The sequence below is a fragment of the Liolophura sinensis genome, chromosome 1 (genome assembly GCF_032854445.1).
Source record: "Liolophura sinensis isolate JHLJ2023 chromosome 1, CUHK_Ljap_v2, whole genome shotgun sequence".
Taxonomy (NCBI): domain Eukaryota; kingdom Metazoa; phylum Mollusca; class Polyplacophora; order Chitonida; family Chitonidae; genus Liolophura; species Liolophura sinensis.
In genome coordinates this window covers 42630289-42656637 of record NC_088295.1, presented here as the reverse complement: position 1 = coordinate 42656637, position 26349 = coordinate 42630289, and the positions used below count along the sequence as shown (strand labels likewise).

At 38.7% G+C, this 26349-nt stretch overlaps 1 protein-coding gene across 4 annotated transcripts; it reads left to right on the top strand.

Annotated features, from left to right (window-relative positions):
• Positions 1 to 10: 10 nt before the first annotated feature.
• Positions 11 to 21580, top strand: LOC135478016 (runt-related transcription factor 1-like). 4 transcript variants are annotated; one of them, XM_064758289.1, is made up of 6 exons: positions 11 to 18; positions 1139 to 1486; positions 11896 to 12009; positions 14972 to 15187; positions 18473 to 18628; positions 19590 to 21580. In XM_064758289.1, exons 2-6 carry the CDS (start codon positions 1180 to 1182, stop codon positions 20525 to 20527), a joined length of 1731 nt encoding a protein of 576 aa, XP_064614359.1. In that variant the 5' UTR covers positions 11 to 18; positions 1139 to 1179; the 3' UTR covers positions 20528 to 21580. The 4 variants fall into 4 exon arrangements, with proteins under 4 accessions (XP_064614359.1, XP_064614367.1, XP_064614343.1 ...); XM_064758273.1 differs by lacking the exon at positions 11 to 18 and having other exon boundaries at positions 1037 to 1486; XM_064758282.1 differs by lacking the exon at positions 11 to 18 and having other exon boundaries at positions 1038 to 1486; positions 11896 to 12000.
• Positions 21581 to 26349: the final 4769 nt, after the last annotated feature.

Below are 26349 nucleotides of genomic sequence, written 5' to 3'. Positions count from 1 at the left end.
TTTGGCAGTTGTCACAAGGTACGATGTTTTCTATGTGCCGAATTTGTGGTCAGGAAAAACAAACAGCTAGCGCAGTAGACCGCAGGAATGTAGGGCATGCGACTAGAGCAGGCTGACAAGATCTTCGCGTCCTAAACCTTGTAGATCTAGCATTATAATTATGCGCGCTTTACTGGAGAACAGGTTCAGTTAAGTTAATGCTTATTGCATGGGTTGATCAACCCGGACAGTTATTTTATTATACATTATTAAGTACCGAGTGGAATGTTTCATCTTATTGTCCTGTCTTCAATTTTTTTTTCTTGTGAGTATGAAGCCCTTTATTTGTACTTTTTTGAGGATTTTTTTTTTACCAATAAAAGACCGGCAGGGAATTGATAGGCCTGCATCGCTCATTGTAGGCGTTAAACTGAAAATCCATTTTGTAGGCCAATGGATGATTCGATTTTGTTTTTATTCAGATCTCCAAGAAAGTTACTTATCTTAGAAGATTCACTTGACAGAGATGAACTTTTCTGAATAGCTGAACATCACCAGTAGGCAATGCAGTAGCACTGTTTTCTTGAGTTTATAGTTGCTCCCTTAATCAATTTTAAATGTTGCCCTATATATTATGTTGTTTTCCTAGTCATACGGGAAATATAGGTGACACCCAGATCTAGTTTTACACAATCAAACAGCGCCACAGGAACGGCACGAGTTGATGTGGAAAATAGGATGCGTAAATGTGTGTGTGGGACAATCACGTGGCCTACTATAATTGATTGACAGCTGTGGTAGATCTATCCGCTTGGGAGATATAGTCCACTTGTCTGCAGGTCGCTGTTTGTTTATTAGGCACTAACCGTTTCCTGTATTTTCAAAGTCAGGGTCGGTAATCTTGTTTAACGTGTGGGATATCTTATTTGTGTAAATTTCACCCAAATTAGAAGCAGCTGAGCGTAAACAGGGTGCTGCGCAGGGATATATAGCTGGCACATGAGTGGCTGTGAGTCAGAGAAGGAGTGGCTTTGGTCGGAGCTAATCGCATATTTAACTTCATTCACAAAACCACAGAACACTCAGTAGTTCCGCGTTGGCTCACAAGTCTGGATTACTACTTCATACTCACAACTTAACCACATGCATTTACCCACAGAATTGAACGGTCTGTCGCCGTTCCCCGACTCCCCTCAGAATATGACTGAGTTGGTAGCGGGGGAGAGGTCCCTGAGCTCTGTGTTGAGTGACCACCCGGGCGAACTTGTGAGGACGGGCAGCCCAAACTTCGTCTGCTCTGTCCTACCGTCTCACTGGCGTTCCAATAAGACATTACCAGTCTCCTTCAAAGTCGTGTCCCTGGGAGAAGTTAAGGATGGCACCAAAGTCACTATCATGGCTGGAAACGATGAGAATTTCTGCGCCGAGCTTAGGAATTGTACTGCCTACATGAAAAACCAAGTGGCGAAATTCAACGACTTACGATTTGTTGGGAGGAGTGGCAGAGGTAAGTTTTTAAAACTTTCTAAGAAATGTTAAACAATAAAGATCCGGTCTGATATATGTATATGTTTTGGAAAGAAGTAGCAATTATAGGCCTTTCATACGTTATTTTGTTGCCAGTGTCGTTCAGTGTCGAATATTTGTATTAATACTATAGGCCTACTGTGTATTACATTTATCATACTTGTATCGTTTTTACTACACGGTAATCTACAATAAACACCCTAAAAATTCCCAACAAAATAAAAGTTACAGAATCCTTTTAGTAGTATTCCAGAAGGTGGTTAATATTTTTTTAATTTTCGGTTTAAATGTCAAGCTGAGTGCCCCATGAAAAGTTCTTTCTTGTATCATGTTTTTAACAGTAACTGAAGTCTAAAAAAGTGAATTATTCTTTACATTATTTGAGTAGTAGACAGGAGGGTTGTAGAGATTTTTCCCCCCCCATTATTTTTTGCTGACATAAGTGATTTTGACAAGTGATAAAAGTCATGGACTAGTTTGTCCATGTGCAGTGATTTGCCTCTGTTACACCTACACACACGTGAAGCCATTCAATCCCGCCCACACTAATGGTTCAGTGAACTGTATATGTTTTGTATGAGTAATGCACCTCTAAGTGCTATACACATTGAGGGTGTAGTACATTTAATTCCAAAGCGAAACTTTTTCCTTCAGAAGAATATATGCTATTACAAAGGGGTGATTAATATTTGCCTGTCTGATTTTATATGATTTATTTATTTGTCTCAGCCCGGAATGCGAGAGGGTGTGTTGTGGGAGTTTATGGTAACTTGGTTTGGTTATATTGCTTTAATAATGCTGATCATGAACCCTTTGCTGTTTGATACATCACTGGCTTGATCCGTATCATTTCACAGACAATTTGATGGAGCAATAACATGCAACATTAGGGCCAAAGGTTCGCCCCCTGTTAACACTGGGTCAGCCTAGACTGTGTGGGAGTCGAGACAAAGGGCACAGCCTCTGACCTTCTCAAGACATGCAATGCCTGTCAGCTACAGCCGGCTGTCAGATGGCTACATGGTTGTGTCATACGCTGTCATACAAAGACAATACTTGGGATGTTACTGCTTCAAGCACTTTGCCAGCCATTTATGCCACATTAACCTCTTATTCTTCTGATAATGGAGCTGGGAAGAAATTTAGTTATAATATAAAGGTCTTCCTTGGTTTAAGTATCAGTTATTCATAATTTGGTAATTTTAAGCAGTTAACAGTTTGATTTTTTTTTGTAATTTATTTCTCATTTCTTTATTTATTATTTATCGTCATTTATGTTTCATATATCTCTTCATATGGGCCTTATTTTCTGTAGTTGTATTTGTGTTAATATAAAATAGTCCCCCCCCCCCTTCATATCCCCCCCCCCACACACACACACACACACCAACTCCCACACCAGAACAGCTGGAGTGAAATTGAACATTTAAACATAAATAAATGTTGAATGCTCATTGGTTTTATGAAAATTCCATATTATAAATAGTTCCATACCCTGATTTCCCACAAAAGATACGAAGGACTTGACTTTCTGCGCCTATTGATCATCCTGTATATGGCTGAAGTACTATCACTGTAGCATTGAGTCCATCATCATTCTGAAGTGGTTCAGCTCCTGGTACTTCGGTCCATACACACATGCCACATACATTCTTGGACAAGCTGCTGTATGCATGAAGGACATCAAAGACCTTTACAATTTCTCTATTTTGGCAATATTTTTACATGAAAAAAATTCTTATCTGGTGGGCCACTGGTATTGTTTTGCCTGTCTTCTTTTTTCCCCTTCACTATGCCTCTGGACCAGAATGCGTTTGTTCTACCAGCATTAAAACATTTCCTTAAATCTTCTCAACACCCAAAGGCACAGACTAGCATCTCAAGTAGGACTATATGGTTTTCCTCATGGAATAGAACATAGGATATTAATATAGGGAAAAGAGCCATATGCCATATACCATCTCATGATGCGTATGAAGAACCATGTACTCTGGAGGCCAGATTAATGCACATATAATGTGGCTGGCTATAGGACATGTGGCATGGTGTCTGGTTTCATCAGAATGCCCTTTAACTAAGACAGTGCTAAAAATGTCACCACTAACAATAATCTCAACTGTGAGGAGGCACCATCATGACAGACCAAAAATATGTGAAAGGAATATTTAAGCCCAAGTAAATAAATAAAGCAAAGTCCATGAAATGTTGATCCCTATCCTGATTGTTTGATTTTCTCACCGCTTCTGCTCAATCATTCAACGATTGAACAATTTCCTTTCCATGAGTGGTATTAACCTTGATATGTGCCATTTCATTTGAGGTTTCCAGGGCCATGGCAAAGGGGCAATGAAGTCAACTATAGTGTTTCCTTCCATTTCCTTGACAGATCTTTTGTTAAACTTTTTTTTATTTTTTTGCCTTTGGTTTTGACTAATGGTGTTTCTGGCCGGGGTGTTTCTTTATACGCTGTTTGCTGGTGTGGTTTGAAGAGTCCGATGAGGGTAATAGGGTCTGTGTTGAGACATTGATTTGAGAAAGCTTGAGCAGCCCTGTGAGTGAGGCTGCGGTCAGGTCAGCTTCTGCGTTGTACCACATCACAGAGAATTCTGTCATCCTGGCACAAACCTGCTTCCTCGTTGCAAAACCCCCTACTCCTCCCCCACCTCCCCTCGCGGCCCTCCCCTGTGTACAAACAGTGACGAGACCGCCCCATTGCCACATACACGTTTCACATGATGCAGTCTAGCTGTGCAGATTAATTGCCTTGTGTGAGATAGTGAAATCGAAACTTTTGTTATTTTCCTTTAAGCATGACACTAGCAGATTCCTAAGACAAGATAGATTTCTAAGGATAACAACTTCTTGTTTATTAAGCAGGCGAAGTGTGTCTAATAAACAAGAAGTTGTTATCCATAAGAAATCTATCTTGTCTTAGCGCAACTCTTAACTTTTAAATGCCATTGAAAGAAGTCGTACCAGATTCCTGTTGAAGTTTAACCCTCCAAGAATTTTATGTCATTCATTTTACATGTGATGTGTTCTTGTAAAGATATCTTTGTTTTCCAATGAATTAAACATGGAAATCCAGAGGACACAATTTCTGAGACCTTTGTCTTTACTAGAGATGTCCAGAAAACAGAAACCTATTCCAAAATACATGACAAAATATAAACTCAAAATATGGGTTGTGAATGTTAGAAGTTGTGGAATAAGAAAATTAATTGTTGTGTGATTATATATAACGAATGTAGGCTAATCTGGCTCCGTTCAGTAATTGTAGTGCAAGTAGCTGAAGACTGTATGATTGTCTGTATGATGCAGTGTTAGACCAGAATTAAGGAGGCTGTGGGGCAAGGGTTCTGCCTGTGCAGCTGTCTCTACCCCCAAAGCCTGCAGTCCTAAGCAAACACGGCAGCAGGCAGTTCGATTGTTCCCTGATCTCAATGAGGGGCTCAAGCCACCGAGTCTGCCTGTAAGCAAATCATATGTGAATGTCGTTTTTATGGCCCACTAAGTAGATTTAGCAGGCCGCTGAGAGATTAGGATCTGAAAAAGAATAGGTTACTTCACCTGGACAATTGCATTGAGGAAGGAAAACAAATTGATGCAGATATTGAACTGATGGTGTAATTGAGCAATTACCCACTCACCTGTGAGCTGTGGCTGAATGTTAATGGCCATGTGTTGCCCTCTTTGACAGTCTGTGGCCTTATGTTACCATCTTAGCTACTCACTTGGTCATCATCTTGGTTTGTAGTTGATCTGTGTTGCCAATGCATGTTGCCATCCTCTAGGAATGTGATAACCTTATTTGGTCACTGATTTGTTAGCATCACTATATTGTGGTTAATGGTATACTACGTTGTGGTTTATTTTACCCATATGACATGTGGCCAGTGTTACCAACTTCTAAGCATACAGTGATTTCCTCATTTTCGAGGGATGTGTTTTAACAACCATTTTCACTCTGTTGTGGTTGATGCTATATTATGAAGTTTGTTTTACCAAATTACCTATATGTGGCCAATGTTTCCAGCTTGTGGCCAGTGCTTCTTATCTTCTGGCCAATCTTTCCAACTTGTGGCCAGTGTTTCCATCATTTTGCCTATTTGTTCATCTTGTGGTTTGTGTCATTCTCTTGTGGTTTACATTATACTTTCTTGTGGTTTTTGTTGACCTCTTGAGGTCAGCGTTGCCACCTTGTTGCCTGCCTTATCTTTCTTTGGTGTATGTTGCCATCTTGTGAACAGTGCTGGTAGTGGTAAGCTGATCTGTCTGTGTTTATAGCTTTGCTATCATATTGTTGTGTACTCTTAAATTCTTCTATATGACAACAAATGTGTTTTCTTAGAGCTGTAAACATATCTAATTGCCTGGAGCTTATTTTCATATTCAGTTTTAATGTTATAAAAATCCAGCATTTTTTAAAGTCTTAAAGAAAGCAACAACTCGCTCATAAAGTGCTTCTGTGATGTACATTCCTAAATATAAATTAGAGATATCTTTTTTTGAGTCAGTGGTTTCAAGCGCTTTAGAGGAGTTCTATTACATATGATGTGTTGGTGTCGTGAATCAGTAAAGGTTATGGTGTAAATATCCTTATGTGGCAGTATTCACTGTATTTTATGTTCTCAGTTCTCTGTAGCTTTTGTAAACTTGTAATTCCATACAGTGGGAACATGTTTTCACTGACAAATACACTGTACCTGTCTTTATGGCAAGCATTGAATGGGCAATAAAAGTCGCAATGGCGTTGTAACCTGATAGGTTTGCGTTCTTCACCTCTTTCATTCACAGGACATATATATATACATAGCTTACTTAAATGAAGATCGCGGATCTCACAGCTGTAAAGGTGTAGTGTACAACCTCATATCCTATAAAGGTGTTGTTTAAGGGATGAAATCATGTATGTGAAATGTAGGCCTATATATTTATAACCTGTTTGGAGTTGCTATAAGTACTTAAATGTATATTTATGTGTGGATATATGTAATGACTAATACAAGTTATAAAGATGAAGACCTATCTATCCGGTATTATTATTTTACAGGACAATTAATAGGACTACCTATTAATTATACAACTTTTAAACTAAAAGTTAATAGCCTGTAAACAGTTATGTACTCTACCTCCGCCCTGATCACACGTACATTACATGTACATTATAGTATAGAGCCAAGTCTGAACTGGTTATCCACGGAAAATTAGGTCAGCTAGTGCTATCTACTTAATAATACCAGCCGAGTGTCGCTGTGACCTGGCACGGTTGTACATATGAAGGGTATATATGTGCATACACGTATATATCTGTAAGTAAAGTTTGGGCACTGGACTGCTCATGGAACAGCTATGTACAGTGTGAGCCTCAAGCTGGAGCAGGATATGTTTGGACAGTATAGATAGACCCCCCTACCTGAATTGCTAAGGGCAGAGAAAGAGAAGAGTGGAGGGCACAGCTGAAAAGATCCGGCTAGCACTTACAGCACAACAAACAGTAGATAGGAATGCAGTATTGTAGAGGGAAATGAAGTCAAGGCTATGTTTGCACTATAATATCCTCAGACAACCTAGTTATTAAGAATTCTTCTCATGCCCTGCCCCCTTGGGTTTGGAGGTACCACTAGGGCTAGGTGATCTCGCCCTACCAGTGAGGGATGGTTGTTAAGACGGAACCCTCGGACTCCTCTTAGCAAGGTGTAAGGAGGGGGGGGGGGGGGGGGGCTGAGCAAGGGTTGATCCACTCCTCAGTCTGTGAGTGTGTCATGTGAGGGAAGTGACTGTGACTCACGCTCAACATTCTTACCCTAGCTGACAATTCACAGCACCTCACTACCAGATGTCCTCATCCTCCCAGTACTGCTGCATGGATATAGCACACAAATCTTCATCTACACTCTGATATAAGTTTTTAAATCCAATACTGGAGAACATTTCACAAATTATATAAGATACATGTTCAATCTTCATGTTGATTATAAAAATTGGATTCTGACCTTGAGTGGTAAATTCTAATTTGTCAGATCTGAAAATTTACCAAAAATTTTTGATTATTTGCAGCTTGGACAATTACCAGTTAGTTTAATTAAGTTTAGAAACGTTGGAATATGTATTGCCAAACAAGAAGATAAAAACTTTCTGTATGCAAGACTGTCTTGTAATAATGACAATTTTAAAGGTGATTTTGATCATATGGTAGTCTTCGTTGATTTTTTTGAAATTTTGTAGTGACTTACTCTAACATACTTCTCAAAAAGTGGAACAATATTTTGTCACCTACTATCAGTATACATGTTCACTTAGAACTTAACTCACTTCATCAGAGGCCTGTATTTCCTGGTAACACACACACAATATGATATCTGTTTGTGACCATGACTCAGAACCTAAAATGCCTGCCTGTGTATCTAAAAACTTTCAGAGATAGATTAAATGGATGACTATGGCATTTTGGCCTAATTGAACACCAAATCAAAAGCCTTCAGTAAAAATTGTGCACCTTTTAACTACGGCGGATCAGCAAATGAACTTTATCAGATGGTACTACTTCCTTGTTCTCCTTCAGGGAAAATTGGTTTCCACCAGAAATTTGAGGTTTCCTGCCACTGACTCACAAGGTTGTGCCTGCTCTTGAACTTTATGACTTAAACCACACTGAATATTGCTTGTACCATACATTTTTGTCTCAATGCCTCAACCTTGGCATTAGTTATATGATGTAATGGTGTAGATTATTCATGTATTCTTTCAGTAATTCTGGCTGCTAATTCAAAATGTAATAGCATAATGTAAGCACAATAAAATGGGGAAATGCATTTTTAGCACTAGGTTCTTAGCTAGTGCCATACTATTTTCACCTTTTAACAATAGAAGGCCATGTCTAAATGAATTTTAAACATACTTCATTTTTAAAGTCACCAGTTTTAATAGTACCAAAAGACACTTCATATCTTTATAAATCTGTCAAGAGTGCTGCTTTTACAACATGCATGTGACCTGGAATGTTTGTGTGATGCTTGGCAAAAAGGGTTTTACAGTTACAAAATTAAAGCTGTAGTAATGTACTCTTCATAACCATTAAAGACTGCTGTGGCATATTGTACATACCTGTATTTGAAAGATATTTTTTTATTTATATGTATGTACATGCACATATAAAGTTGGGAAACTACAGTCATACAGACCAGTGTTCCGTTAGTTATTTCTTTAAGGTACAAAAAGGTCTTAACTTTCAAGAAATCTGTCCTGTAGACAAACTCAGTTTGTTAATCCCTTAAGTGGCTCTTGTCTCCGGCTAGCAATATTGTGTTTCCCAGTACTTGTGCTGTAATAGATCAGAGATCCAAGGGAAAGTGCACGTGTTAGTTCGACGGGCTGTATGGAACATCAAGGACCCTCTATCCTCTAGATTAGTCTGGTCTCCTTTGATAATGTTAAGAAACAGAGACTGTGTCACACAGGGTGTTACTACCCCAGACCTTCACATACAATATCATTATCCTGCCACATCTACTGCAGGGATCAGAAAACTATTGTCAGTCCAGAACACAGGCATCTTTGATCCTACAATGTAATGATGGTCAGGGATTTTAGTTGAGCTAATTTGGAAACTCTCCTAAGACCATTTCTGTGGAGAGGACGAGGTAGTGCATCTCGTCATGCCCTTGACTGAAACAAGACCAGAGAAAAATGAACTTTTGTCTCTTTGGCTGCAGCTGCAATTATGTCCGAAGCACTGAGGTGAAAAAGTCCATGTACCTGGTTATAATGGGGAATTAGCACCCTTAAAAAACCGGGGTCCACTTGCAGGGGGACCTCAAGCATAGTAGCTGATGTTATTTGCTGACTGTTTTGCACAGAATGGTCATTGTAACATAAGGATATTATTTATTAATACACTGGGAATGAATTTTTACATCATGGTATTAATAAATACCAAATGAGTTTGTCAATGAAATAAACTTTTTTAAGAGTATTGGTTCTGTTTTCTGTCAAGAAAAAGAGATGGTTTTCAGTTATCTATACTGCAAAAGTTGTTTTTGTGGATCTGGTACTCAGTCACTAAAAGTTCTTATTGTAAGACAAACTTTTGTTTCTTTTCTTAGTAAAGGAGAAAGAGACCTCTTCTGCATATAAAGGCTGAATAGATTAAAGCTCTAAGGATAACTTTTTGAACTTGGCGCTTATGATGACATAACTGCAACGAGGGTTAAATTGTTAGAGTTTTGGTCCTATTGTCTATATTACCTAATCTGCGGCAGCCAGTGTCTGCTTCTTTATTCTGTGCAAATCACAGGGTCTCCATGTTTTTTCTTGCAAGGAGCTTCTGTTTTGTTCTCGGACCATCTGCTCATGTAAAACATTCAGCCCTAACGTTTCTCATTTTTTTTTCTCCCTCTCTCTCACACAATCTGATTTAACAGCCACTTGATCTGTGATATATGAAGAGAGACCCCATTTCTTAAGCAGGCAGCACTTGGACCATGGCAGCTTTGGCTGCTTGGCTCATTTGAAATTTATGAGAGCATGTTGGCATTGTTCAGGAGGACAGACCCCCATTTGGCTGCCATGCCTGGAACAGATAGCGGACAGCTGATATTGAAATATTGCAATATATTGGCAGGGCTAGGTCACTGGCCTATTGCCTGACCCATGTAATCTGTGCTGGAACCCTCAGCTCCCCTTTAACCCTGCTGTCAAGAACGGGGCACCACTCTCCCCTGCCCCCCTACCCCAGGATGGATTCTCAGTCAGCCATTTAGCACTGGCAGAACTCCGCATAATGGTTGATAGACTCCAGCAGCATTATTAATTATGATGCTTTAGCCATTTGCATAGCTGTTCTGATCGCAGACTTGGATGGGCAGGGTAGCCTCTATATCTGGCGGCAGATCAGTCTTGTGTTGCTTAATTCAATCATCTGTAATGTCAGAGTGGTGATTACCCCGTGATTACCCCACTCTCCATCAGTTCCCCATAGACAGGTCAAGGCTTGGACCATCTCTGTTTGTTTTGACTGGCCCAGGCCTCAAGGCATGACAGGCACCTCCCCATAAGGCAAATGCCCCGTGCCCCTTTCTTATTACCAAACAACAAAAGACAAAAATGGTTTAATTAAACAGAGGCGGCTGCGCTAGATGACCAGATCAAATTTGATAGGAGAGGTTAAAGGGATGGGTCATGTCACCATTAAGCATGATTTTGCTGTGAACACTAGTGATCAATCTTAGATACCCCTATCATACTGGCCAAAGTGGACAACTAGCTGGCAAAAGTATGAAGGACTATTGCAAGGATTAGTTTAAGCTAGGTCTTGGAATGTCATTTAACGAGGTTGGTGATAATAATGCATAATCTGATGAATAACAACTTCTCCTGTAAATTCAATGAGCAGTATGTTAATGTTAAAGCATTCTCAGGTTTTTATCTCTAATTCCAAAAGAACGGTATGTTATACCATTGGCAAAGTTTAACTTTATCCATTAATAAAAATAATCTGTCTTTCAAAAGAAAATTAAGCTTACATGTACTGAATTTGCATACGTAAAGGTGTGCAATATATTTATACCAACATGTAAGATCAGTTTGTAGCCCTGTTGTCATTTTACACTCAGAAAAGTTTACCATCCTAATTTTGGTCTTAAAAAAATTGAACATTATTATAATTTGATTTTGAAAAACAGAACTATGGGTATAGTTAAGACCTTTTCAAGTTTTCCAGAAATTATAGCTTTATAAGTGTGTCAGAATTACTAGTGGCCTTAATACCCTGTGTAATTGTATTGCCAGTGCAAAAAGGTTGAATAATTTATAGCAGGGTATTTATGAGTTCGGAACACTGTCAGATGTGAAACCCACTGACTTATTTTCACTGTGGCTAAGATGTTTCAAGTTTGTCATTCCAAAGCCCACTGATACTACATTAATGTAACATCAGAATTGAGTAAGTGTTTGCTAGCTGAAATGGGAAATTTTGGTTAGTTTATGTGAATTATACCTGTAGATTTATTAAAGCTGTTACAATTTTAGTAGTAATTCCCTAGTTTCCATGGATTCAGTATCAACATTGAGTAATTTTTGGGTCATTTGTTGTCAGTGTTACATATGGTGTCAGTGTCCTATAGCTGCATGGATGTCATGTATGGTGTCTTCAGTATGATTCTTCTTTCAGCCACACACACTATATATCACTATGTATGTTGATATTTCATTTTGATTTTAAATTTTTGACCTCAGGTGACTTCTCAGTGTGTTGTGCCTGGCATAACTCCATGATCAGGGGCAGGGTATACCATTAAAGCCTACATCATCTTTATGTAAACACCCCAGAACTCTTTGATGTCTCAAGTAACCGATATCAGTAACAGTTTATTTCTTTTTGTGTTCCAGGTAAAAGCTTTAACCTGACGATCCAGGTGAGCTCAAACCCGCCTCAGATGGCCACTTACCAGAAAGCTATCAAAGTCACAGTGGATGGACCTAGAGAACCCAGAAGTAAGATAAGTAAGGGACCGCAGCATTGTCTTCACCCCTGCAATCTTACCTCCTGATTTGTACCTGATGTGACTAATTCTCTCTGCTTGAAAAAAATTTATTAATACACTGACAAACTTTCCCTTTTTTCTTTTATTCCTAACTTGAAAACGGGTTTGTAATACTTCATTTGTAAGAAGAAGAAAAAAAAATTCTTTATTAGGCCAAAATGAAATTTCAAAAAGAATGATTTTTTTTTTTAAATTTTTTATTTTATTCATCCTTGCCCTGTGGTATAGACTGAAGACAATGCTGTAGATGGCTTATGGTTTATGTGTGGGAATATGCTAATTTGCCAACTGTCTGTGAGTAAGCCGTTGTCACAGCCACATTTGTACAGAATAAAGATTAAATGCTTAATAGGTCCAGTGCCATGCATGCTCAAGAAGATTGATTATAATGATAGGGGTTGGACAATGGCAGGCTTTCTTGGGCAGTCTGGGTGTGAAGGCTGTGGGCCGTGAGATTAGCTGTTGTTATGAAGTATCGTAGGTAGAGGAAAATTGGGAGTCGGGGGGAGGGGGGGGAGTTAGAGGGGCATTTCATGCAGCAATACTGGTTGGAGAGCAGCAGTGGCTGAAGTTACCCTGCACTGGGTCAGCCCTCCTGTTTCTTTGTCTACACGTATGATACACATTCTTGCCCAAGACCCGACAGAAAAGTAAATGGTTAGGCCGAAGTCTTTTGTGGTGAGGCTGTGTTTTGCGAAGAGGCCTGGTGCGGTTGACCGGCCCGCCAACTGGCCTTAGCCACACGTCCATCATGCTGGCCCCTTCTCTCTAGCTGCCTGCCACCCTCAGGCTGGGCAGAATGGTGCAGACAGAGCAGATCCCGTTTGCATCACAATAGCCTGTACAAGTGTTGGTAATACAGCACCTCATCTTAATTGGCTCAATTATTTTTTGAGTAAGCCCAAGAAAGCTGATCAGGCAGCCATGCACAAAAGGGTTATTCAAAGTCTTTGAAGTTTTGATGTAATTACTCGCAGCCAGCTTCCCCCCAACACCTGCCTAACAGCTCAATACCAGCCGCACACAAACTTGTCACAATATTTTCTAAGGGTCTCACTTTTTTGAGCCGTGCATGTGATAAGTGCAGTGAGGGCAGGTGGAGAGAAACTCTGTACATCTGATGTAAATACACACTGACTCTACATGTAGATTCGTATTAACAGCTAGAAGCTGCTTATCCACAGAAAATTTCAAGCATAATAAACTATTGACATAATAAACATAATAAAATGTTGGCTTCATCGCAAATCGCACCCCCCGCCCCCACCCCCTCACAAACACACACCCCTTGTGTGAACAATAAATCCAACTTATTTTTCCCTTTTTTGTGGAACAACTACACTGCTTGCTAAATTGCTAGATATACTGTCATTTCATAGTACAATTGACAAGTACACTATGTCCATCACTGGCCACACATGATGACTTTTCAAACTTTAGTCCATATTATTAATTGATACACAATCTCAGTTAAATCTTTTTAAAACCTAGTACAAGATGTAAAATCCAAAGCAAAATACTGTATTTGACCTATAGTTTTGCCCAAAATGAAGTTGCTCATTTTTGCATGAAAGTTCTGTTGATATTTGAAACATGATCCAAGGTTTGTTTTGAAGGTAAGACGAATTGTCATCACCAAAAAAAGAAAATATTTTACTGCAAATATAGTATATATTATTAAATGTTTTTAATTTTGGCGACATAATTTTTTTTTCATCAATCAGAATGAGTTTAGTTATCCTGATTTTAGTAACAAGAAGAGCATCAGGTTTCACTGGATGTACAAGTACATTTGTTGCTTCTGATAGATTTGATTGTCCAATCTCCTCCCCCCAGTCTCTATTCCCCTCCTGCTCTGTTTTGTTAATTGCTTGTATTGATCCCACTTTCCATTAGGCACAATGGAATGAACTTTTCTCTAACATATGGTAAAGTGTCACATTCTCAGATTCCGAAAACTTGAAAAAGAAAAACATCCCCAACTGCCAGGTAGCTCTTCAGGGGTTTGGAATGACAGCGGTATCGCTTAGCCTGTAGGCTGGGCTGTTGTCTAGGGGACCTCTCTCCTGCCACGCCTGAAGTGCTCCCTAACACAGGGTCGCATCTTACCACCTGACCCACAATACCTGTAATGGGTTAATCAGCCCCGAAGCAGGTATTCAGGCTTTTGTCACAAATTGTGGTGTTAGAGCAGAAATCCTCAATCATCCCGACAAGTCTGGGATAATTGACATCAAGGGAAGAGTTTTTGGTCAAAGCAGCCGATTTTCCCTGAGCAGGTTTTTTTTTTTTTGTCTATGACTGGTGTTAGTGTGTGGCCTTTCTGCTGCATGCCCTTTTAATTCCCAGGAACAGTTTTTTGTGAAGATAAATGGGCATGTCCACATGCATTCATTTGTTCTCATCAGTTTTCGTTTGATGATAGTCTCACACAAATGTTCATATGTTAATTCCATTAACCATTGACCATAATCGATTGGTAGATTATAATTTTTTCTTGTCTTTAACAATTACATACATGTACATGTAATCATTTGGTTTCATCATTTTGTCATTGATGATGATGGTTGTGATGAGAAGAGTCTGGTCACATTTTTACATTTTCATTTCTGAATTTTCATGTTCAAATTCTGACAAGTGTGTTACACCTAACCCCCTACATATGTTTAAGTTGAACCAGCTTAAGTTGATACCCTTACCTAGCCAGCTACAAAGTGTTTCCAGTCTTGCTGAAATAGCAATTGCCACTAGCAACTTCACTCTTTGACTGCTTAGGTATAGGCCTGTGCAACCATCAGTTATGGGTGAGTGAGGTGGGGTTTGGGGTTGGTATGTCTTTTGCTAAGCTGTTGGGATAGTTTCATGACAACGTTACTCTGTTCTCTCCTCCAAATGCACCAAATTTTCCCCTCTCATTCCAGAATTACGTACAGACGATCGTCGTATCCACCATCGTATAAGCCCCCTGGACCATCTCCCATTGGAGCGGGGTTTGGTGGATGTCCAGTTAGAAAGACGTTACACTCACAGCCTGGCAGAGTTGGAGCATCTTCGTCGCTCCACCTCCCACTCCACAGACCCAGTGTCATTAGTTCACAGTCACGGCCATGAGACTAACGGCTTCAGGTCAGCCTCAGGTGGGTAACAGATGAAAATAATCTGAAAAATTTATTAATTTGAAACTGTTTTCCATATATGGTGTTGTCTAGGTTAGAACAGCTGATAAGCCACCGTTTTTGTAAACCCATATTTCTTTCTAAATTCAAGAAGAGTAGCAATAATCCTTAGTTACATGTATGTAAGAACATATTTGCTTTGGTCAGGTTCTCTATTAATAGCTTCTATAAACATTTTTCCCTTTTTGAAGAAAGTGATAAATTATATTGTGAAAAGCTATTCAAAAGCATTGTTTTTTGTGGGGAAGGGGGAGGTGTAATTTTTTTCTTTGAACATTTGGGATAACAACTGTGATTTTTAAAAACTACACATTGTATTGTTAATTACTTGCATTCTATTTTTGTTGAAAATGAAACTTGAGATGAAAAGCAGTAAAAAAGTATGAAGTTGTTGTTGTTATCTATTAAATATTCCTGTGATAGAGTAGTACGCTGCCTTGAATTGCACTCTCTTTTCATGAAAAAATAAAGCATTGACCTCATTATTTATACCAACAGATCGCATATTTTTTACCAAGGGTAGGTACAACCTGCTACATAGCACTGTTGAATTTTTGTAGTGCTTGTAACTTTGTTGTACTCTTGTGATTTTTGTCGTGGCAGTATTTTATTTTTGATATATTTTTTTTTCATGCTGATTTTTGTATACTGTATTGCATTTCTTTGCATAAAGCTTTTTCATACTTTCATTCATAATATGAAGACTGTCAAGCATATTGAAAGGATTATATATATATATATATATATATATATATATATGTGTGTGTGTGTGTGTGTATATATATATATATATATATATATATATATATATATATATATATATATATGGCCAATGAAATATGACCATATTATGTTATGACCAAGGTCAGATAAACCTATGATTGCTTCAAATTTTATTGTACTGGTCACTGTTTACAATAAAATACAGGCTTTGGTAGAGAAAAAAAAAAGTGCAGTATTTGAATAATATAAATGAAATGTATAGGCTTCCCCATCCTTTACTCTATGACATACACATGTATAATAATGAAGCTGCAAGTAGTGACATACTAAGCGTAGGGGTGCATTGACTGTGAGTATAAAGTTCAACATGTAAGCAGTTCCGGTAGTCTAGTAGGTATGGTGTTCATTTGAGTGCAACACACTGTCCTGACTAGCCAGGCGGAAGCCAGGGACATTCCCATCTGTGTCAGAGATGAGTAACTGTTCATCGGTGTGAGTAAGATAGCTTCTCCAGCCACAGAGATGAGATAGTGAGAGGGACTTTGCTGTTGACTCTCTTCCTGACCCTAGGGGAAATCGGAAAGGGGGAGAGGGTAGAGTTGAAAGTATTAAAAGGTTTATGGCTGTTCAACTAAAATGTGACCTTCTGAACTAGGAATGAAAAAAAAGGAAAAGTTTGTAAAGTTTGTTTTAAGTGAATTATATGTGTCTAATGACATAATAATATTCTGATAATTAAAAACCATTTAAAGTAGAGATGATGGTGGAGGGACAGTGCCATTTATAATGAGATTCTTTCATCACTGTTGTGTAATTTATAACATGTTGTAAGTCAGGAAATAGACTTTTCAGTATACCACAACTATAAGTGATCGAAAACCGTAATCTTTCAATAGGTCTCTCAGTATAATATTATGAAAGTAGGTCATTAACAATAATTTAGATTAACACGAACATGTGATGATGACAATCAATATTGTGGGTGGATAGTTATACAGTGCAATACTAATGAATGCAGAATATGAGATTGTAATAGTGGGAAATACCAAATTCCTATGAGCTTAGGAGTTATGAAAATTTCAGTACCAGATGTTATACCAATGAGCTCATTCAACTCGTGTATCATTCTTACTCACCAAACATCTTCTGTTTTTACCATCTCATTTATACACATGTAAGCTTAAAAATGAAACCACCCAAATCTTAGTGAATAAAGGGTAAGACTTTAAAATACATGGAGGCTTCATCTCATTACACATACATGTATGAAGCCATGTATGAAGCCATGTCATTACATTATGAACAGCCTCATACAGCGCTAAATCAACAGCCATGTCCTGGTCTTACGTACTACTTCTTGCCACTCCCTTGCTCTATTACAACTCTTAGAGTTATGTACAACTACACATAGTGCACCTACGATGTGTAACAAGTCAGTAAATTAAATGTGACGATTTATGGTCCGTGAAGTTATTTTAGAGAAAACCATTACATGAGTGTCAGGTTATATGTGTAGTTGAGGGATGTGACCACATGGCTGTGTGCTGTAGTCATGGCAGTTTGTCAAAGTGCATTGGGTGCCATCAAGTTAAATGTGAGACTGTGTACATTTAACTGTTACAGCACTTGCACTCTTCTTGCCCTAGGATAGGCTTTTAAACACACGTATTTTGGCTCAACTGGGTACATTTTGACAGCCTGAGTTTAATTGCACTGATGAACAGGATATCCTAGCAGTTGGCCTAGCTACAGGGTCCTGGTTTTTTGGTTCTCTTTTTTTTTACCCTTTAACTTGCTGTTTGTGTTGATGTTGTTTACTCAGAGCTCTTGGAGGATAAATTGTTGTCATATAGGGTGACAGCAAAATAATACCTCCTTCAGTCAAAATGCCTACATTTGTTTTGTTTTTCCTTTTTCTTTCTGCATGGAATGGTACGAAATGCTAAATTACATGTATCAGTCCATTTGTCTTTATATACATAGGTGATTAAATTCAGTCAACATTTGGGCAGTATAGTACCCACTGGCTACATATGCAAATCTTAACAAAAGAAATTAAAACACTGAAATATTTTTTTTAAATAAGCAATTTTTCTTGCAGTTTCATACGTCATCATGCCATATATGCAGTGTAAATTATCATCTTCACACATCATCACCTCACCTTTGAGTTGAAACCGAACCCACACAGACATATGACCTTACTCCATAAATGGGGAACACCCGGCCTACATGCCAGAAACAAGTCTGTCTAAGCTGTGTACTGTTTTGTTCTTGTCTGTAATTGGTCACAGCTTATGTGTAGTTTTGCATTTGAGACCAAAGAGTTCACAAGCACAAGAGTTCACAAGCACCGCAGCTTAACGGCAGAGAATGGTGTGTTTTTACACTGCTTGGAACTGGCTTGTTTTGGTTGGAATTATGGTCCCCCCATGATATTGTGACTGTTGTTGTTGATTATGTTCTATTCGATGTTGTACTTTGTGATAATGTGTTGTGTGTTTGTGTATTCCTTGTTTCCAGATGGCTTAAACCAGAGATTAGATACCACAGGCCGATCTCAGTGGGGTGTTTATGACAATCTTAGTGTGCCTTTTACAAAGGAAGCCCCCACCCCACCATCCACCCAACTCCCACAATTCACACAGACACAGTCCCACCCAATTCATCCAAACACAGGTAATAGTTGACATCTTGTTTCCTTTATGACTTGACTTATTGATCGTCGGGTTGCATGGTGGGTCAAAAGTATTTTTGCATGTCAAAACTTCCTTGCATGGCTTCTAATGAAATTCAGGATGAGTGAAGATTTGGATCATCTAACTGTGGTCTACTTGTTAAAATATTTTCATGTTCATCTCATCCATTGCATTCAAATTGGTCATTACTGCAGCATTTTCTTTGGATTTATGGAAGCATGTTGTGATATATGGTGTACAAAATTGTATTTTATTCTAAAAGATATCTGCTGAGAATTCTGCATGTTTTTGATATTGTCACTATGGATGTTGTCTGTGAAGTTGTTGTTGAAGGTGTATGTAGTTTGTATTGTTTTTCCTCATCACACCTTGGCTGAAATGCTACCTACCATTGATCTCTTGTACTGACGTACTTCTGGCTTTGGACTTTCTGTTGGTTAACCCCAAAGTCATCAGTTTTGAAGACATTATCAAACAAATTTCTATGAAGCTTAATTCGTGGATAAACTTGGTGAAGGGTTTAATTATTTGCAGCAGAGATAATTAACATGGTCCTTGCCGTAACTCATTTATCTCCAGTGATAAGTGATTTCTGTTCTGAAGAAAAAGAAGCACTTTTGTAGATATAGATTCATATTGGAGCACTCAGTCTTGAGTTTCTTAGATTTATCCAGCATGATTTGTGGAAGGGAAAAGTCTCCTGGAATAATGATTCCTTCTTTAGGAATAATACACTGTTTGTATTATTATCACTCCAGGTGATGCATGATGGAGCAGCTCTGTTTGGAAATTGTTCAGAAATGTTTTAAAATCTTAATTTAGTGCATGTACTACCAAAATTTCCATAGTATGTTATTGGAAAATTTAAAGCCTTGCCTAATAATAATACACAGTGATTTAAAGTGAAGTTCCAATAACAATGAGTTTTTGTATTTTTTCAGCACCCACCATTCATCGTATTAGCCCTCCATCTATGGAATCTCATTTAGCTGACCAGCGCCTCACCATCATGCCAACAACAGCTGACTTGTCAGCCATCACCACCACTCAGAGTGATGTCTCCTCTCTAGACAGAAGACTTCCACTTTTACCTGATGCCCAAAGACTTGATTATTCATCCGTGGACTCACGGTTCTCAGTGGATTCCCAGCGAATGAATTTAGAACCCAGATTACCAATTGTGTTGCCGCGTTACCAAGGACTGTCCAGCCTAAGATTCACTGATCATCCAATTTCAGAGTCGCGCTACACGGAGCCCCGGCACATCCTTCCCCCACCCCCACCCCCTGCAGCAGCCTCTCACAGCCTCACCTATCCAACCAGTCGCTCAAATTTAGAAATCTTAGAGGAGAGTCGTGCGATTTCCACGCTCCCATTGGGAGTTTCTCATAGTAACTATCCAGTGATATCACCTCATGACATCTTTAGCTCGATGAACCCTCCCACGACCATGCCCTCGTACATCAGCAGTTCACAGGCTGGGGTGCTGCCCCCGACCTTTCTATACCCCCATCTTTACTCCACAGCCCCACAGTACCAAACCAGTTTGTACCTACCCTCCGGGGAGGTGAGGACTTACGAAATCCTTGGGCAGAGATCTGGGGACCTGCCCGTCCGTATGGACACCCGGCCAGGTCTTATGTCCCCGTCACGCATGGCTCTGGAGGCTCCAACAGGTCGAGAGGAAGAAAATAACAACAGGACTCTGCCAAGCCACATTGGTGCAGCCCAAGACAGTATTCACCCACAGGACTTGGGCAGTTTGCGGACTGCCGACCCTTGTGTAGTCGTGCCCACAACAGAAACTCACTTGCCCCCAAGGCCGGTAGTTTCCCGTCACGATTCCGCAGACACAGGTCCTGTGTGGCGGCCATATTGACATGAGGGTCTCAGTGTTTGTGACAGCTTAATTTAGCAGCTTACAAAACTGTTCATATCTGACTGAAACTTTTAAATTTGTTTCGGTATGGAGGTATCTCATCCAACTAAGCAGTGCTTGTCTTACTTTGTATACAAACCTTTCACTGCTTTCTCAAACATTTTGCCCTCTCCAAGGCTGTGTGAATGGATTGATATGAATAAAGATATGTCATTGAGGGTACAAATATCAAACCTCTTTTTGTGTTATATCGTCAATATTTTTTATTTCCATTTGTGAGACATCAAGCAGAAAGATCCATTTCATATTTTAAAAACAGCATACAGTGTAAAGAGAATTTTTTTTGTCCTTACATACACAATTTTATCCATTTATGACCATGTTTGTGTAGTATGTCCATGATTGCATGCTGAAATATTCAGCTGATATTAAAAATCAAGTCATTTTTATTGCTTGGAGAGACTTTTTGTCCACATTTTTTACATTTTGATCGTATTAGAAGGAGGGACCTTGTGAGATTTACTTTGCAATCCCAGTTTATACACAGTTCTATATGTGAGCTGTATTTTTTTTTTTTTGAATTTTTGAAGGAAGTTTGTAGAAGTGGACAATGAGTCCACAATTTTTGTATTTCAGTGATCTGAAGAAACTATATCAAATTGTTGGATAAGATTTCCATTCCTGGAAACATATAGACGTCAATATTGTTTGTTATTTATTTTTTTCTGCATATTGCTGATAGCATAATTTTTGACTTTATTTTAAGAAAGGGGGTAAAATGTTTTTAGAATGTGTAGATATTTTTGTGCCTTTTTTCACCCAAGGACCGTAGTTGTACACACACAATGTCCAAGTGGTGGGCTGTGATTGGGTCAGACAGACTGAATGAATTTCATGGCATTCCACAATTGCTGGAGTATGTCTTGAAAAAAAAGTGCTCAAAATTCTCATGGTCGACTTGGTGATTTTATGTCACAGCAACAAAAATGTTTCTTCATGTTTATTGTACCATGACCAATCCAGCATAAAAGTGAATAATATTTATACATGGGTGCATGTTTGTAAATATATAAATATACATATATATAAATATATTTTATATATATATATATGTACTATTGCTTAAGAAAACAATTGCACCAAAGCTTTAACTATTTTAACCACCGACCAGTGCTTTAATTGTTTTTTTGGAACAAACTGTTATTGCTGTTGTGAAGACTTCAACAGTTGTCATGGTAACTGTGCATTCTACATAGCTTTATATTCTGTTTACTGCCTTTGCTGAAGATGGTTGTGTGAAACTTGAGACTTTCCTTTTTAAAAGTCATTGTAATGTGCCAGCTGTATTTCAGCCCATTTCACACATTTTAACTTTGAAGAACAGTTTGTATCATGAACAAAAAAGTGTTAAAGAAACAATATAAAATCGCTTTATATAATTTAGTCTTATGGTATTGTGTTATTTTTGCTCTTGAAATGAATGGTTATTGATTTCTACATTCTTTGTGCAATTTTACAGTGTCACAGCCATTTAAGTTAAACTTCTCCGGCCGTATGTGGGAAGGTCTGTCAGCAACCTGCGGACGGTTGTGGGTTATCGCCTGGCTCTGCAAGGTTTCCTCCCACCATAATGCTGGCCGGTGTAAGTGAAATATTCTTGAGTACGGCGTAAAACACCAATCAGATAAATAAATAAATTTAAGTTAAAATTTAAAATTTCTTAAAACGGGCAGTGTTGTGCTGGAAATTCAAATATCTGAGTGATTTGTCTTCTGACAATCCTTCAGAATTTACAGCATTCCAAAAATTGCCTTAGTCACGTTTTAAATTCTGACTTGCTCAAGAAAGCTGCTTTCCAACTTCCAAATGACTGTTTCTCTGGAATAATATTCAGAAATAATAACAGATTATTTCATACAGGAGGTTCCTTCATTCAGTGACATTAACCCATCTGCCAGGTATTTGTCAATTACCAAAACATAATTTCAGTGTAGCTGGGATTATCCCTTTCCAGTATGCTGGTTTTCATTCCCTCTCCAGGGTTCGTCCAAGTGCCCTTAAAATACAGCATATTTTTTGTAGACAAGTCTCTTACACTGCCTGAAATTAAGTAGAAAAACCTTTTGGAGTGTGAACACATTTTAAATATGTCATTAAGCTTTAACCAATGGATGGAATGCGTTTGATGTCATTTGCAACCTTGGCCACATATTTACCTTCAAGTGTTATAATCTCGCCAAGAATCTTTTTGGTAAAATCTAGATCGTACCATGGCTTCAATGCGCAATTTTTCCTCTCTGAAGTAATTCGGATCAGAGCTGTGTAGTTCATTGTTCATTCTTGCCTTATAATGGCGACTTGGTGGAAAGACTAGTTTGTTGCATAGTTCTCCTGTATTACATGAGGACAACGGTCAATCCTGCTTAGACCCGAGTCGCCGTTTCGCGGGAAAATACCGTACTGTATACGTATAAAAATTTCACAAATTTTCAAATCTAGACACTATAGTCCACGTGTATGGAGCCTTTGCCCCTAGATAACGGAGCGATCTTAAACTTTAGTAAAACTTTCAAATCACTTTAGAATTGCTATTTCTTACGCAACAAGGTCAAACTATTGATTGACAACGTAAATTCTGGGTAAGTTATAGAAAAACAAAACTCAGCTAAAATAACTGCAAGGAACATACCGTGTTTAATGAATGAAATTCTGACTTACGTCTAAGATCGCTTCGTGATCACGGGCCCTGTTCCAGTCTTCTGAAACCGTGTACTGATTGTATATTAAACCTGTTGTAGCCGATTGCACCATTATTTCAACAATCTGTTGTCCTTCCCCAACAATTTGCAATTTTATGGTAAGCTGCTTCCATTAGACGTAATAGACAAAAATCTTAATTTCTCAGATCAAGATCAAGTCAGAACGCCGAGGGATTGAAAGGTCTAAGTCATGCAGGAGAATTACGCATATAAAATTTACGTAGTAGTCAACGGGAGACTCCAAATCGGAGTAAAAATACGGTTTCTTCTGTAACGTTGAAGTGCTACTGTACTACAAATAAATGTTTTATTGCGCTGCATTTCATATAAAGTTTACCTTTTTTCAGTGACACAGTTTGGTTACACTTTAGGTGAACTACAGAAGACAGGAATGTTTATCCGATAATACAGGAAAGGACAAAAGAGTGCGTACATGTAGCTTTGAACCGCATTGTTAAAGGCTGGAAGAGGGTTCTCAACATTTACTCGCTGTACACGTGCAAAGTGTTTAAAGGTCCCTTTAGGGCGACTCCTGCAAAGCCTTTGTTGAAAATTACAAACCAGAAACAATGTTTAACGCTCTTCTTATTGGAGATTTAATATTAATCAGTTGTACCAAAAGTGATCTTTTTTAAGTATCCAAATTTCTTCCAAACTCATATCGTCAAAAGAAACATTCCTCAACAAAATGAATTTACGAACAAATACGAACGGCTATCTTTTTGTTTACCAACCGCCAAACCAAACACACTGACAGCTTGTATCAAGACAGCAAAAAACACATGTCAGCATGCAATCTCCACGTGAATTAACTCTGTATAGCTGACTTCCTAATAAAGAGCGCCAGACACATAATCGTCTAAATGACATAACTTACATAAAATACCAGTGAAATTTTTAGATTAGTGGTTTTAAGTGGGAATTGCTACCTGTAACCAGGGTTTCAAATCACATGTAGCAGATTGATGTAGGCTTATATATCACTATGTGCTTATCTTGATCAGATCCATTGTCCGATACATGCAGAATATGTATCCCTGCTATATACTGTTATTACCACAATATGAATACAAACGTTCATCCGCTAAACACAATATTTTTCTGGCCTTTTGAGATTCACTATTATTTATTTTATTTATTTGATTGGTGTTATGCGCCGTACTCAAGAATATTTCACTTATACGACGGTGCCCAGCATTATGATGGGACGAAACCGGGTACAGCCCTGGGGAAACCCACGACCATCCGCAGGTTGCTGCAAAACCTTCCCATTTACGGCCGGAGAGGAAGCCAGCTTGAGCTGGACTTGAACTCACAGCGACCGCATTGGTGAGAGGCCTCTGAGTCATTACGCCTTGCTAGCGCGCTAACCAACTGACCCACGGAGGCCCCCAGATTCACTATTTGGGGTATGTAATTTTCATCATAACTGGGGGATAGCTTAATATGTAAGAGAAAAAATAATGCAGCTTCATAAAAGTTCCGAATGTATGTGAACATCTCAAAGAGAAAGCCAAGGTAAATCATTAGCGTTCTTGTTAAAACATGATATCTGGTTTTTAAACAAATGAACAAAGAGACGTCAGATCTATTCAGTTGGTATTTTATTTCTTATTTGCCCTGGTTATAACATGTCACAAGACTCCGGTTTAAATTATTCCGACTCGCAGGTGTTTACCTGCGCATGAAACCCATAAATGTGGTTTACTTCTGTCTATAACCTACGGTCTGTCGGGCTGACGTATGGCGAATCAGGCAAACTGTTCCTGGAGTGGTTCCGACTTCAGCAAACCTTTGTGAACGGCCGATTTCGCGAAGTAGTCACGTGCATGGCGATAACATCCACGACCATAGCTGAATGACAAACCAAACAGGGGACATGTGTTTTACGCAAAAGCCACTTTGCATTGCGTGTGCAATGTACACAAAGGAAAGTGTAAATAAAGACTACTCGGCATCTGCCTGTTTGCAACGCCATACACATCGCCGCTATAAACTGGGATCATTGAAACTGTAAAGTTAGTCGAGATCCGATAACAATAATTATAATTTGTTACATTTCGTTTCGGGTTTCGCTTGGATAAAGGTGTAACTACCTCTAGGGAGAGCTAATTTTCTGATATGTACGCCTATAGAGCTGTAAGCGTGTGTTCAGAGGTCTGTACAATGGGCTAATACAACACGTGACACAAATTGCCGCCAAGAATATATGGCGCAATAAAAGTACCGTGTACAAAAAAGTTTAATGAGGCTGTCGAAAGCAGTCGAATGTATGGGCCTAAGCTATACTGCTTTGTACACATTAATGTCTCTGGGTAGCTTGCGAAGTAAACGTGTTCAGTACAGGTATACACAATTTGGTATTTCTACATTTTTAAAGATTACAGATTTAAAGTATAGGTACTATACCAGTTTGAAACGTGAATACACACGATGCATATTATAATGCATCTACCTGTTCCATTTCATTATAATTACGTAGCTGTGGCACATATATTGTGTTTGCTTTATATGCAATCTGAAGAGGAAATAACCAATAAGCGAAACCACGGCAGAAACCATGAAAATGTTTATTGGGGGAGACCACAATGCATGCACAAGGGATAATTATGTCAGCGTAGGAAACCACGACATGTAGGGGCAATATCAGTGCTTATTATTTGGAGCAGATATCATGGAGAGACTATCAGTCTTCATATCATAACCTATTTCCTCAACCTTTTCTCACATGTAAGAGCAACTTTCAGTGCAATTTATGCACATTTTTAATCTGATTTTGGAAACAAAGCTACATTGGTTGGGTTGGCTGATTTCAGGGCTTCACAAAAAGTACAATGCCTTCAGAAAATGCTTGAATAAACACTTCGCAAGCACACGAAAAGGTTGGATTACAGAAGAAGAATTATAGGAAACCAAGGCAGAGGCAAAAACAATATTTATTGGAGAGACTATCGTGTTGATGCATGCGGAGACCATCAATCTTCATATAATATATATTTTGCCCCTGGAGAGCAAGATAATTCTGTCAACATAACAAACCACGACTTGGGCAACAGCAATCTT

Bases quoted from the DNA above. Each gene is read 5' to 3' on its own strand.
- LOC135478016 (XM_064758273.1), top strand. From the start codon at position 1,123: ATGCATTTACCCACAGAATTGAACGGTCTGTCGCCGTTCCCCGACTCC. The intron at 12,010-14,971 runs GTAAGGGACCGC...CTCTCATTCCAG, and splicing joins AGAACCCAGAAGTAAGATAA to AATTACGTACAGACGATCGT. The intron at 18,629-19,589 runs GTAATAGTTGAC...GTATTTTTTCAG, and splicing joins CCCAATTCATCCAAACACAG to CACCCACCATTCATCGTATT.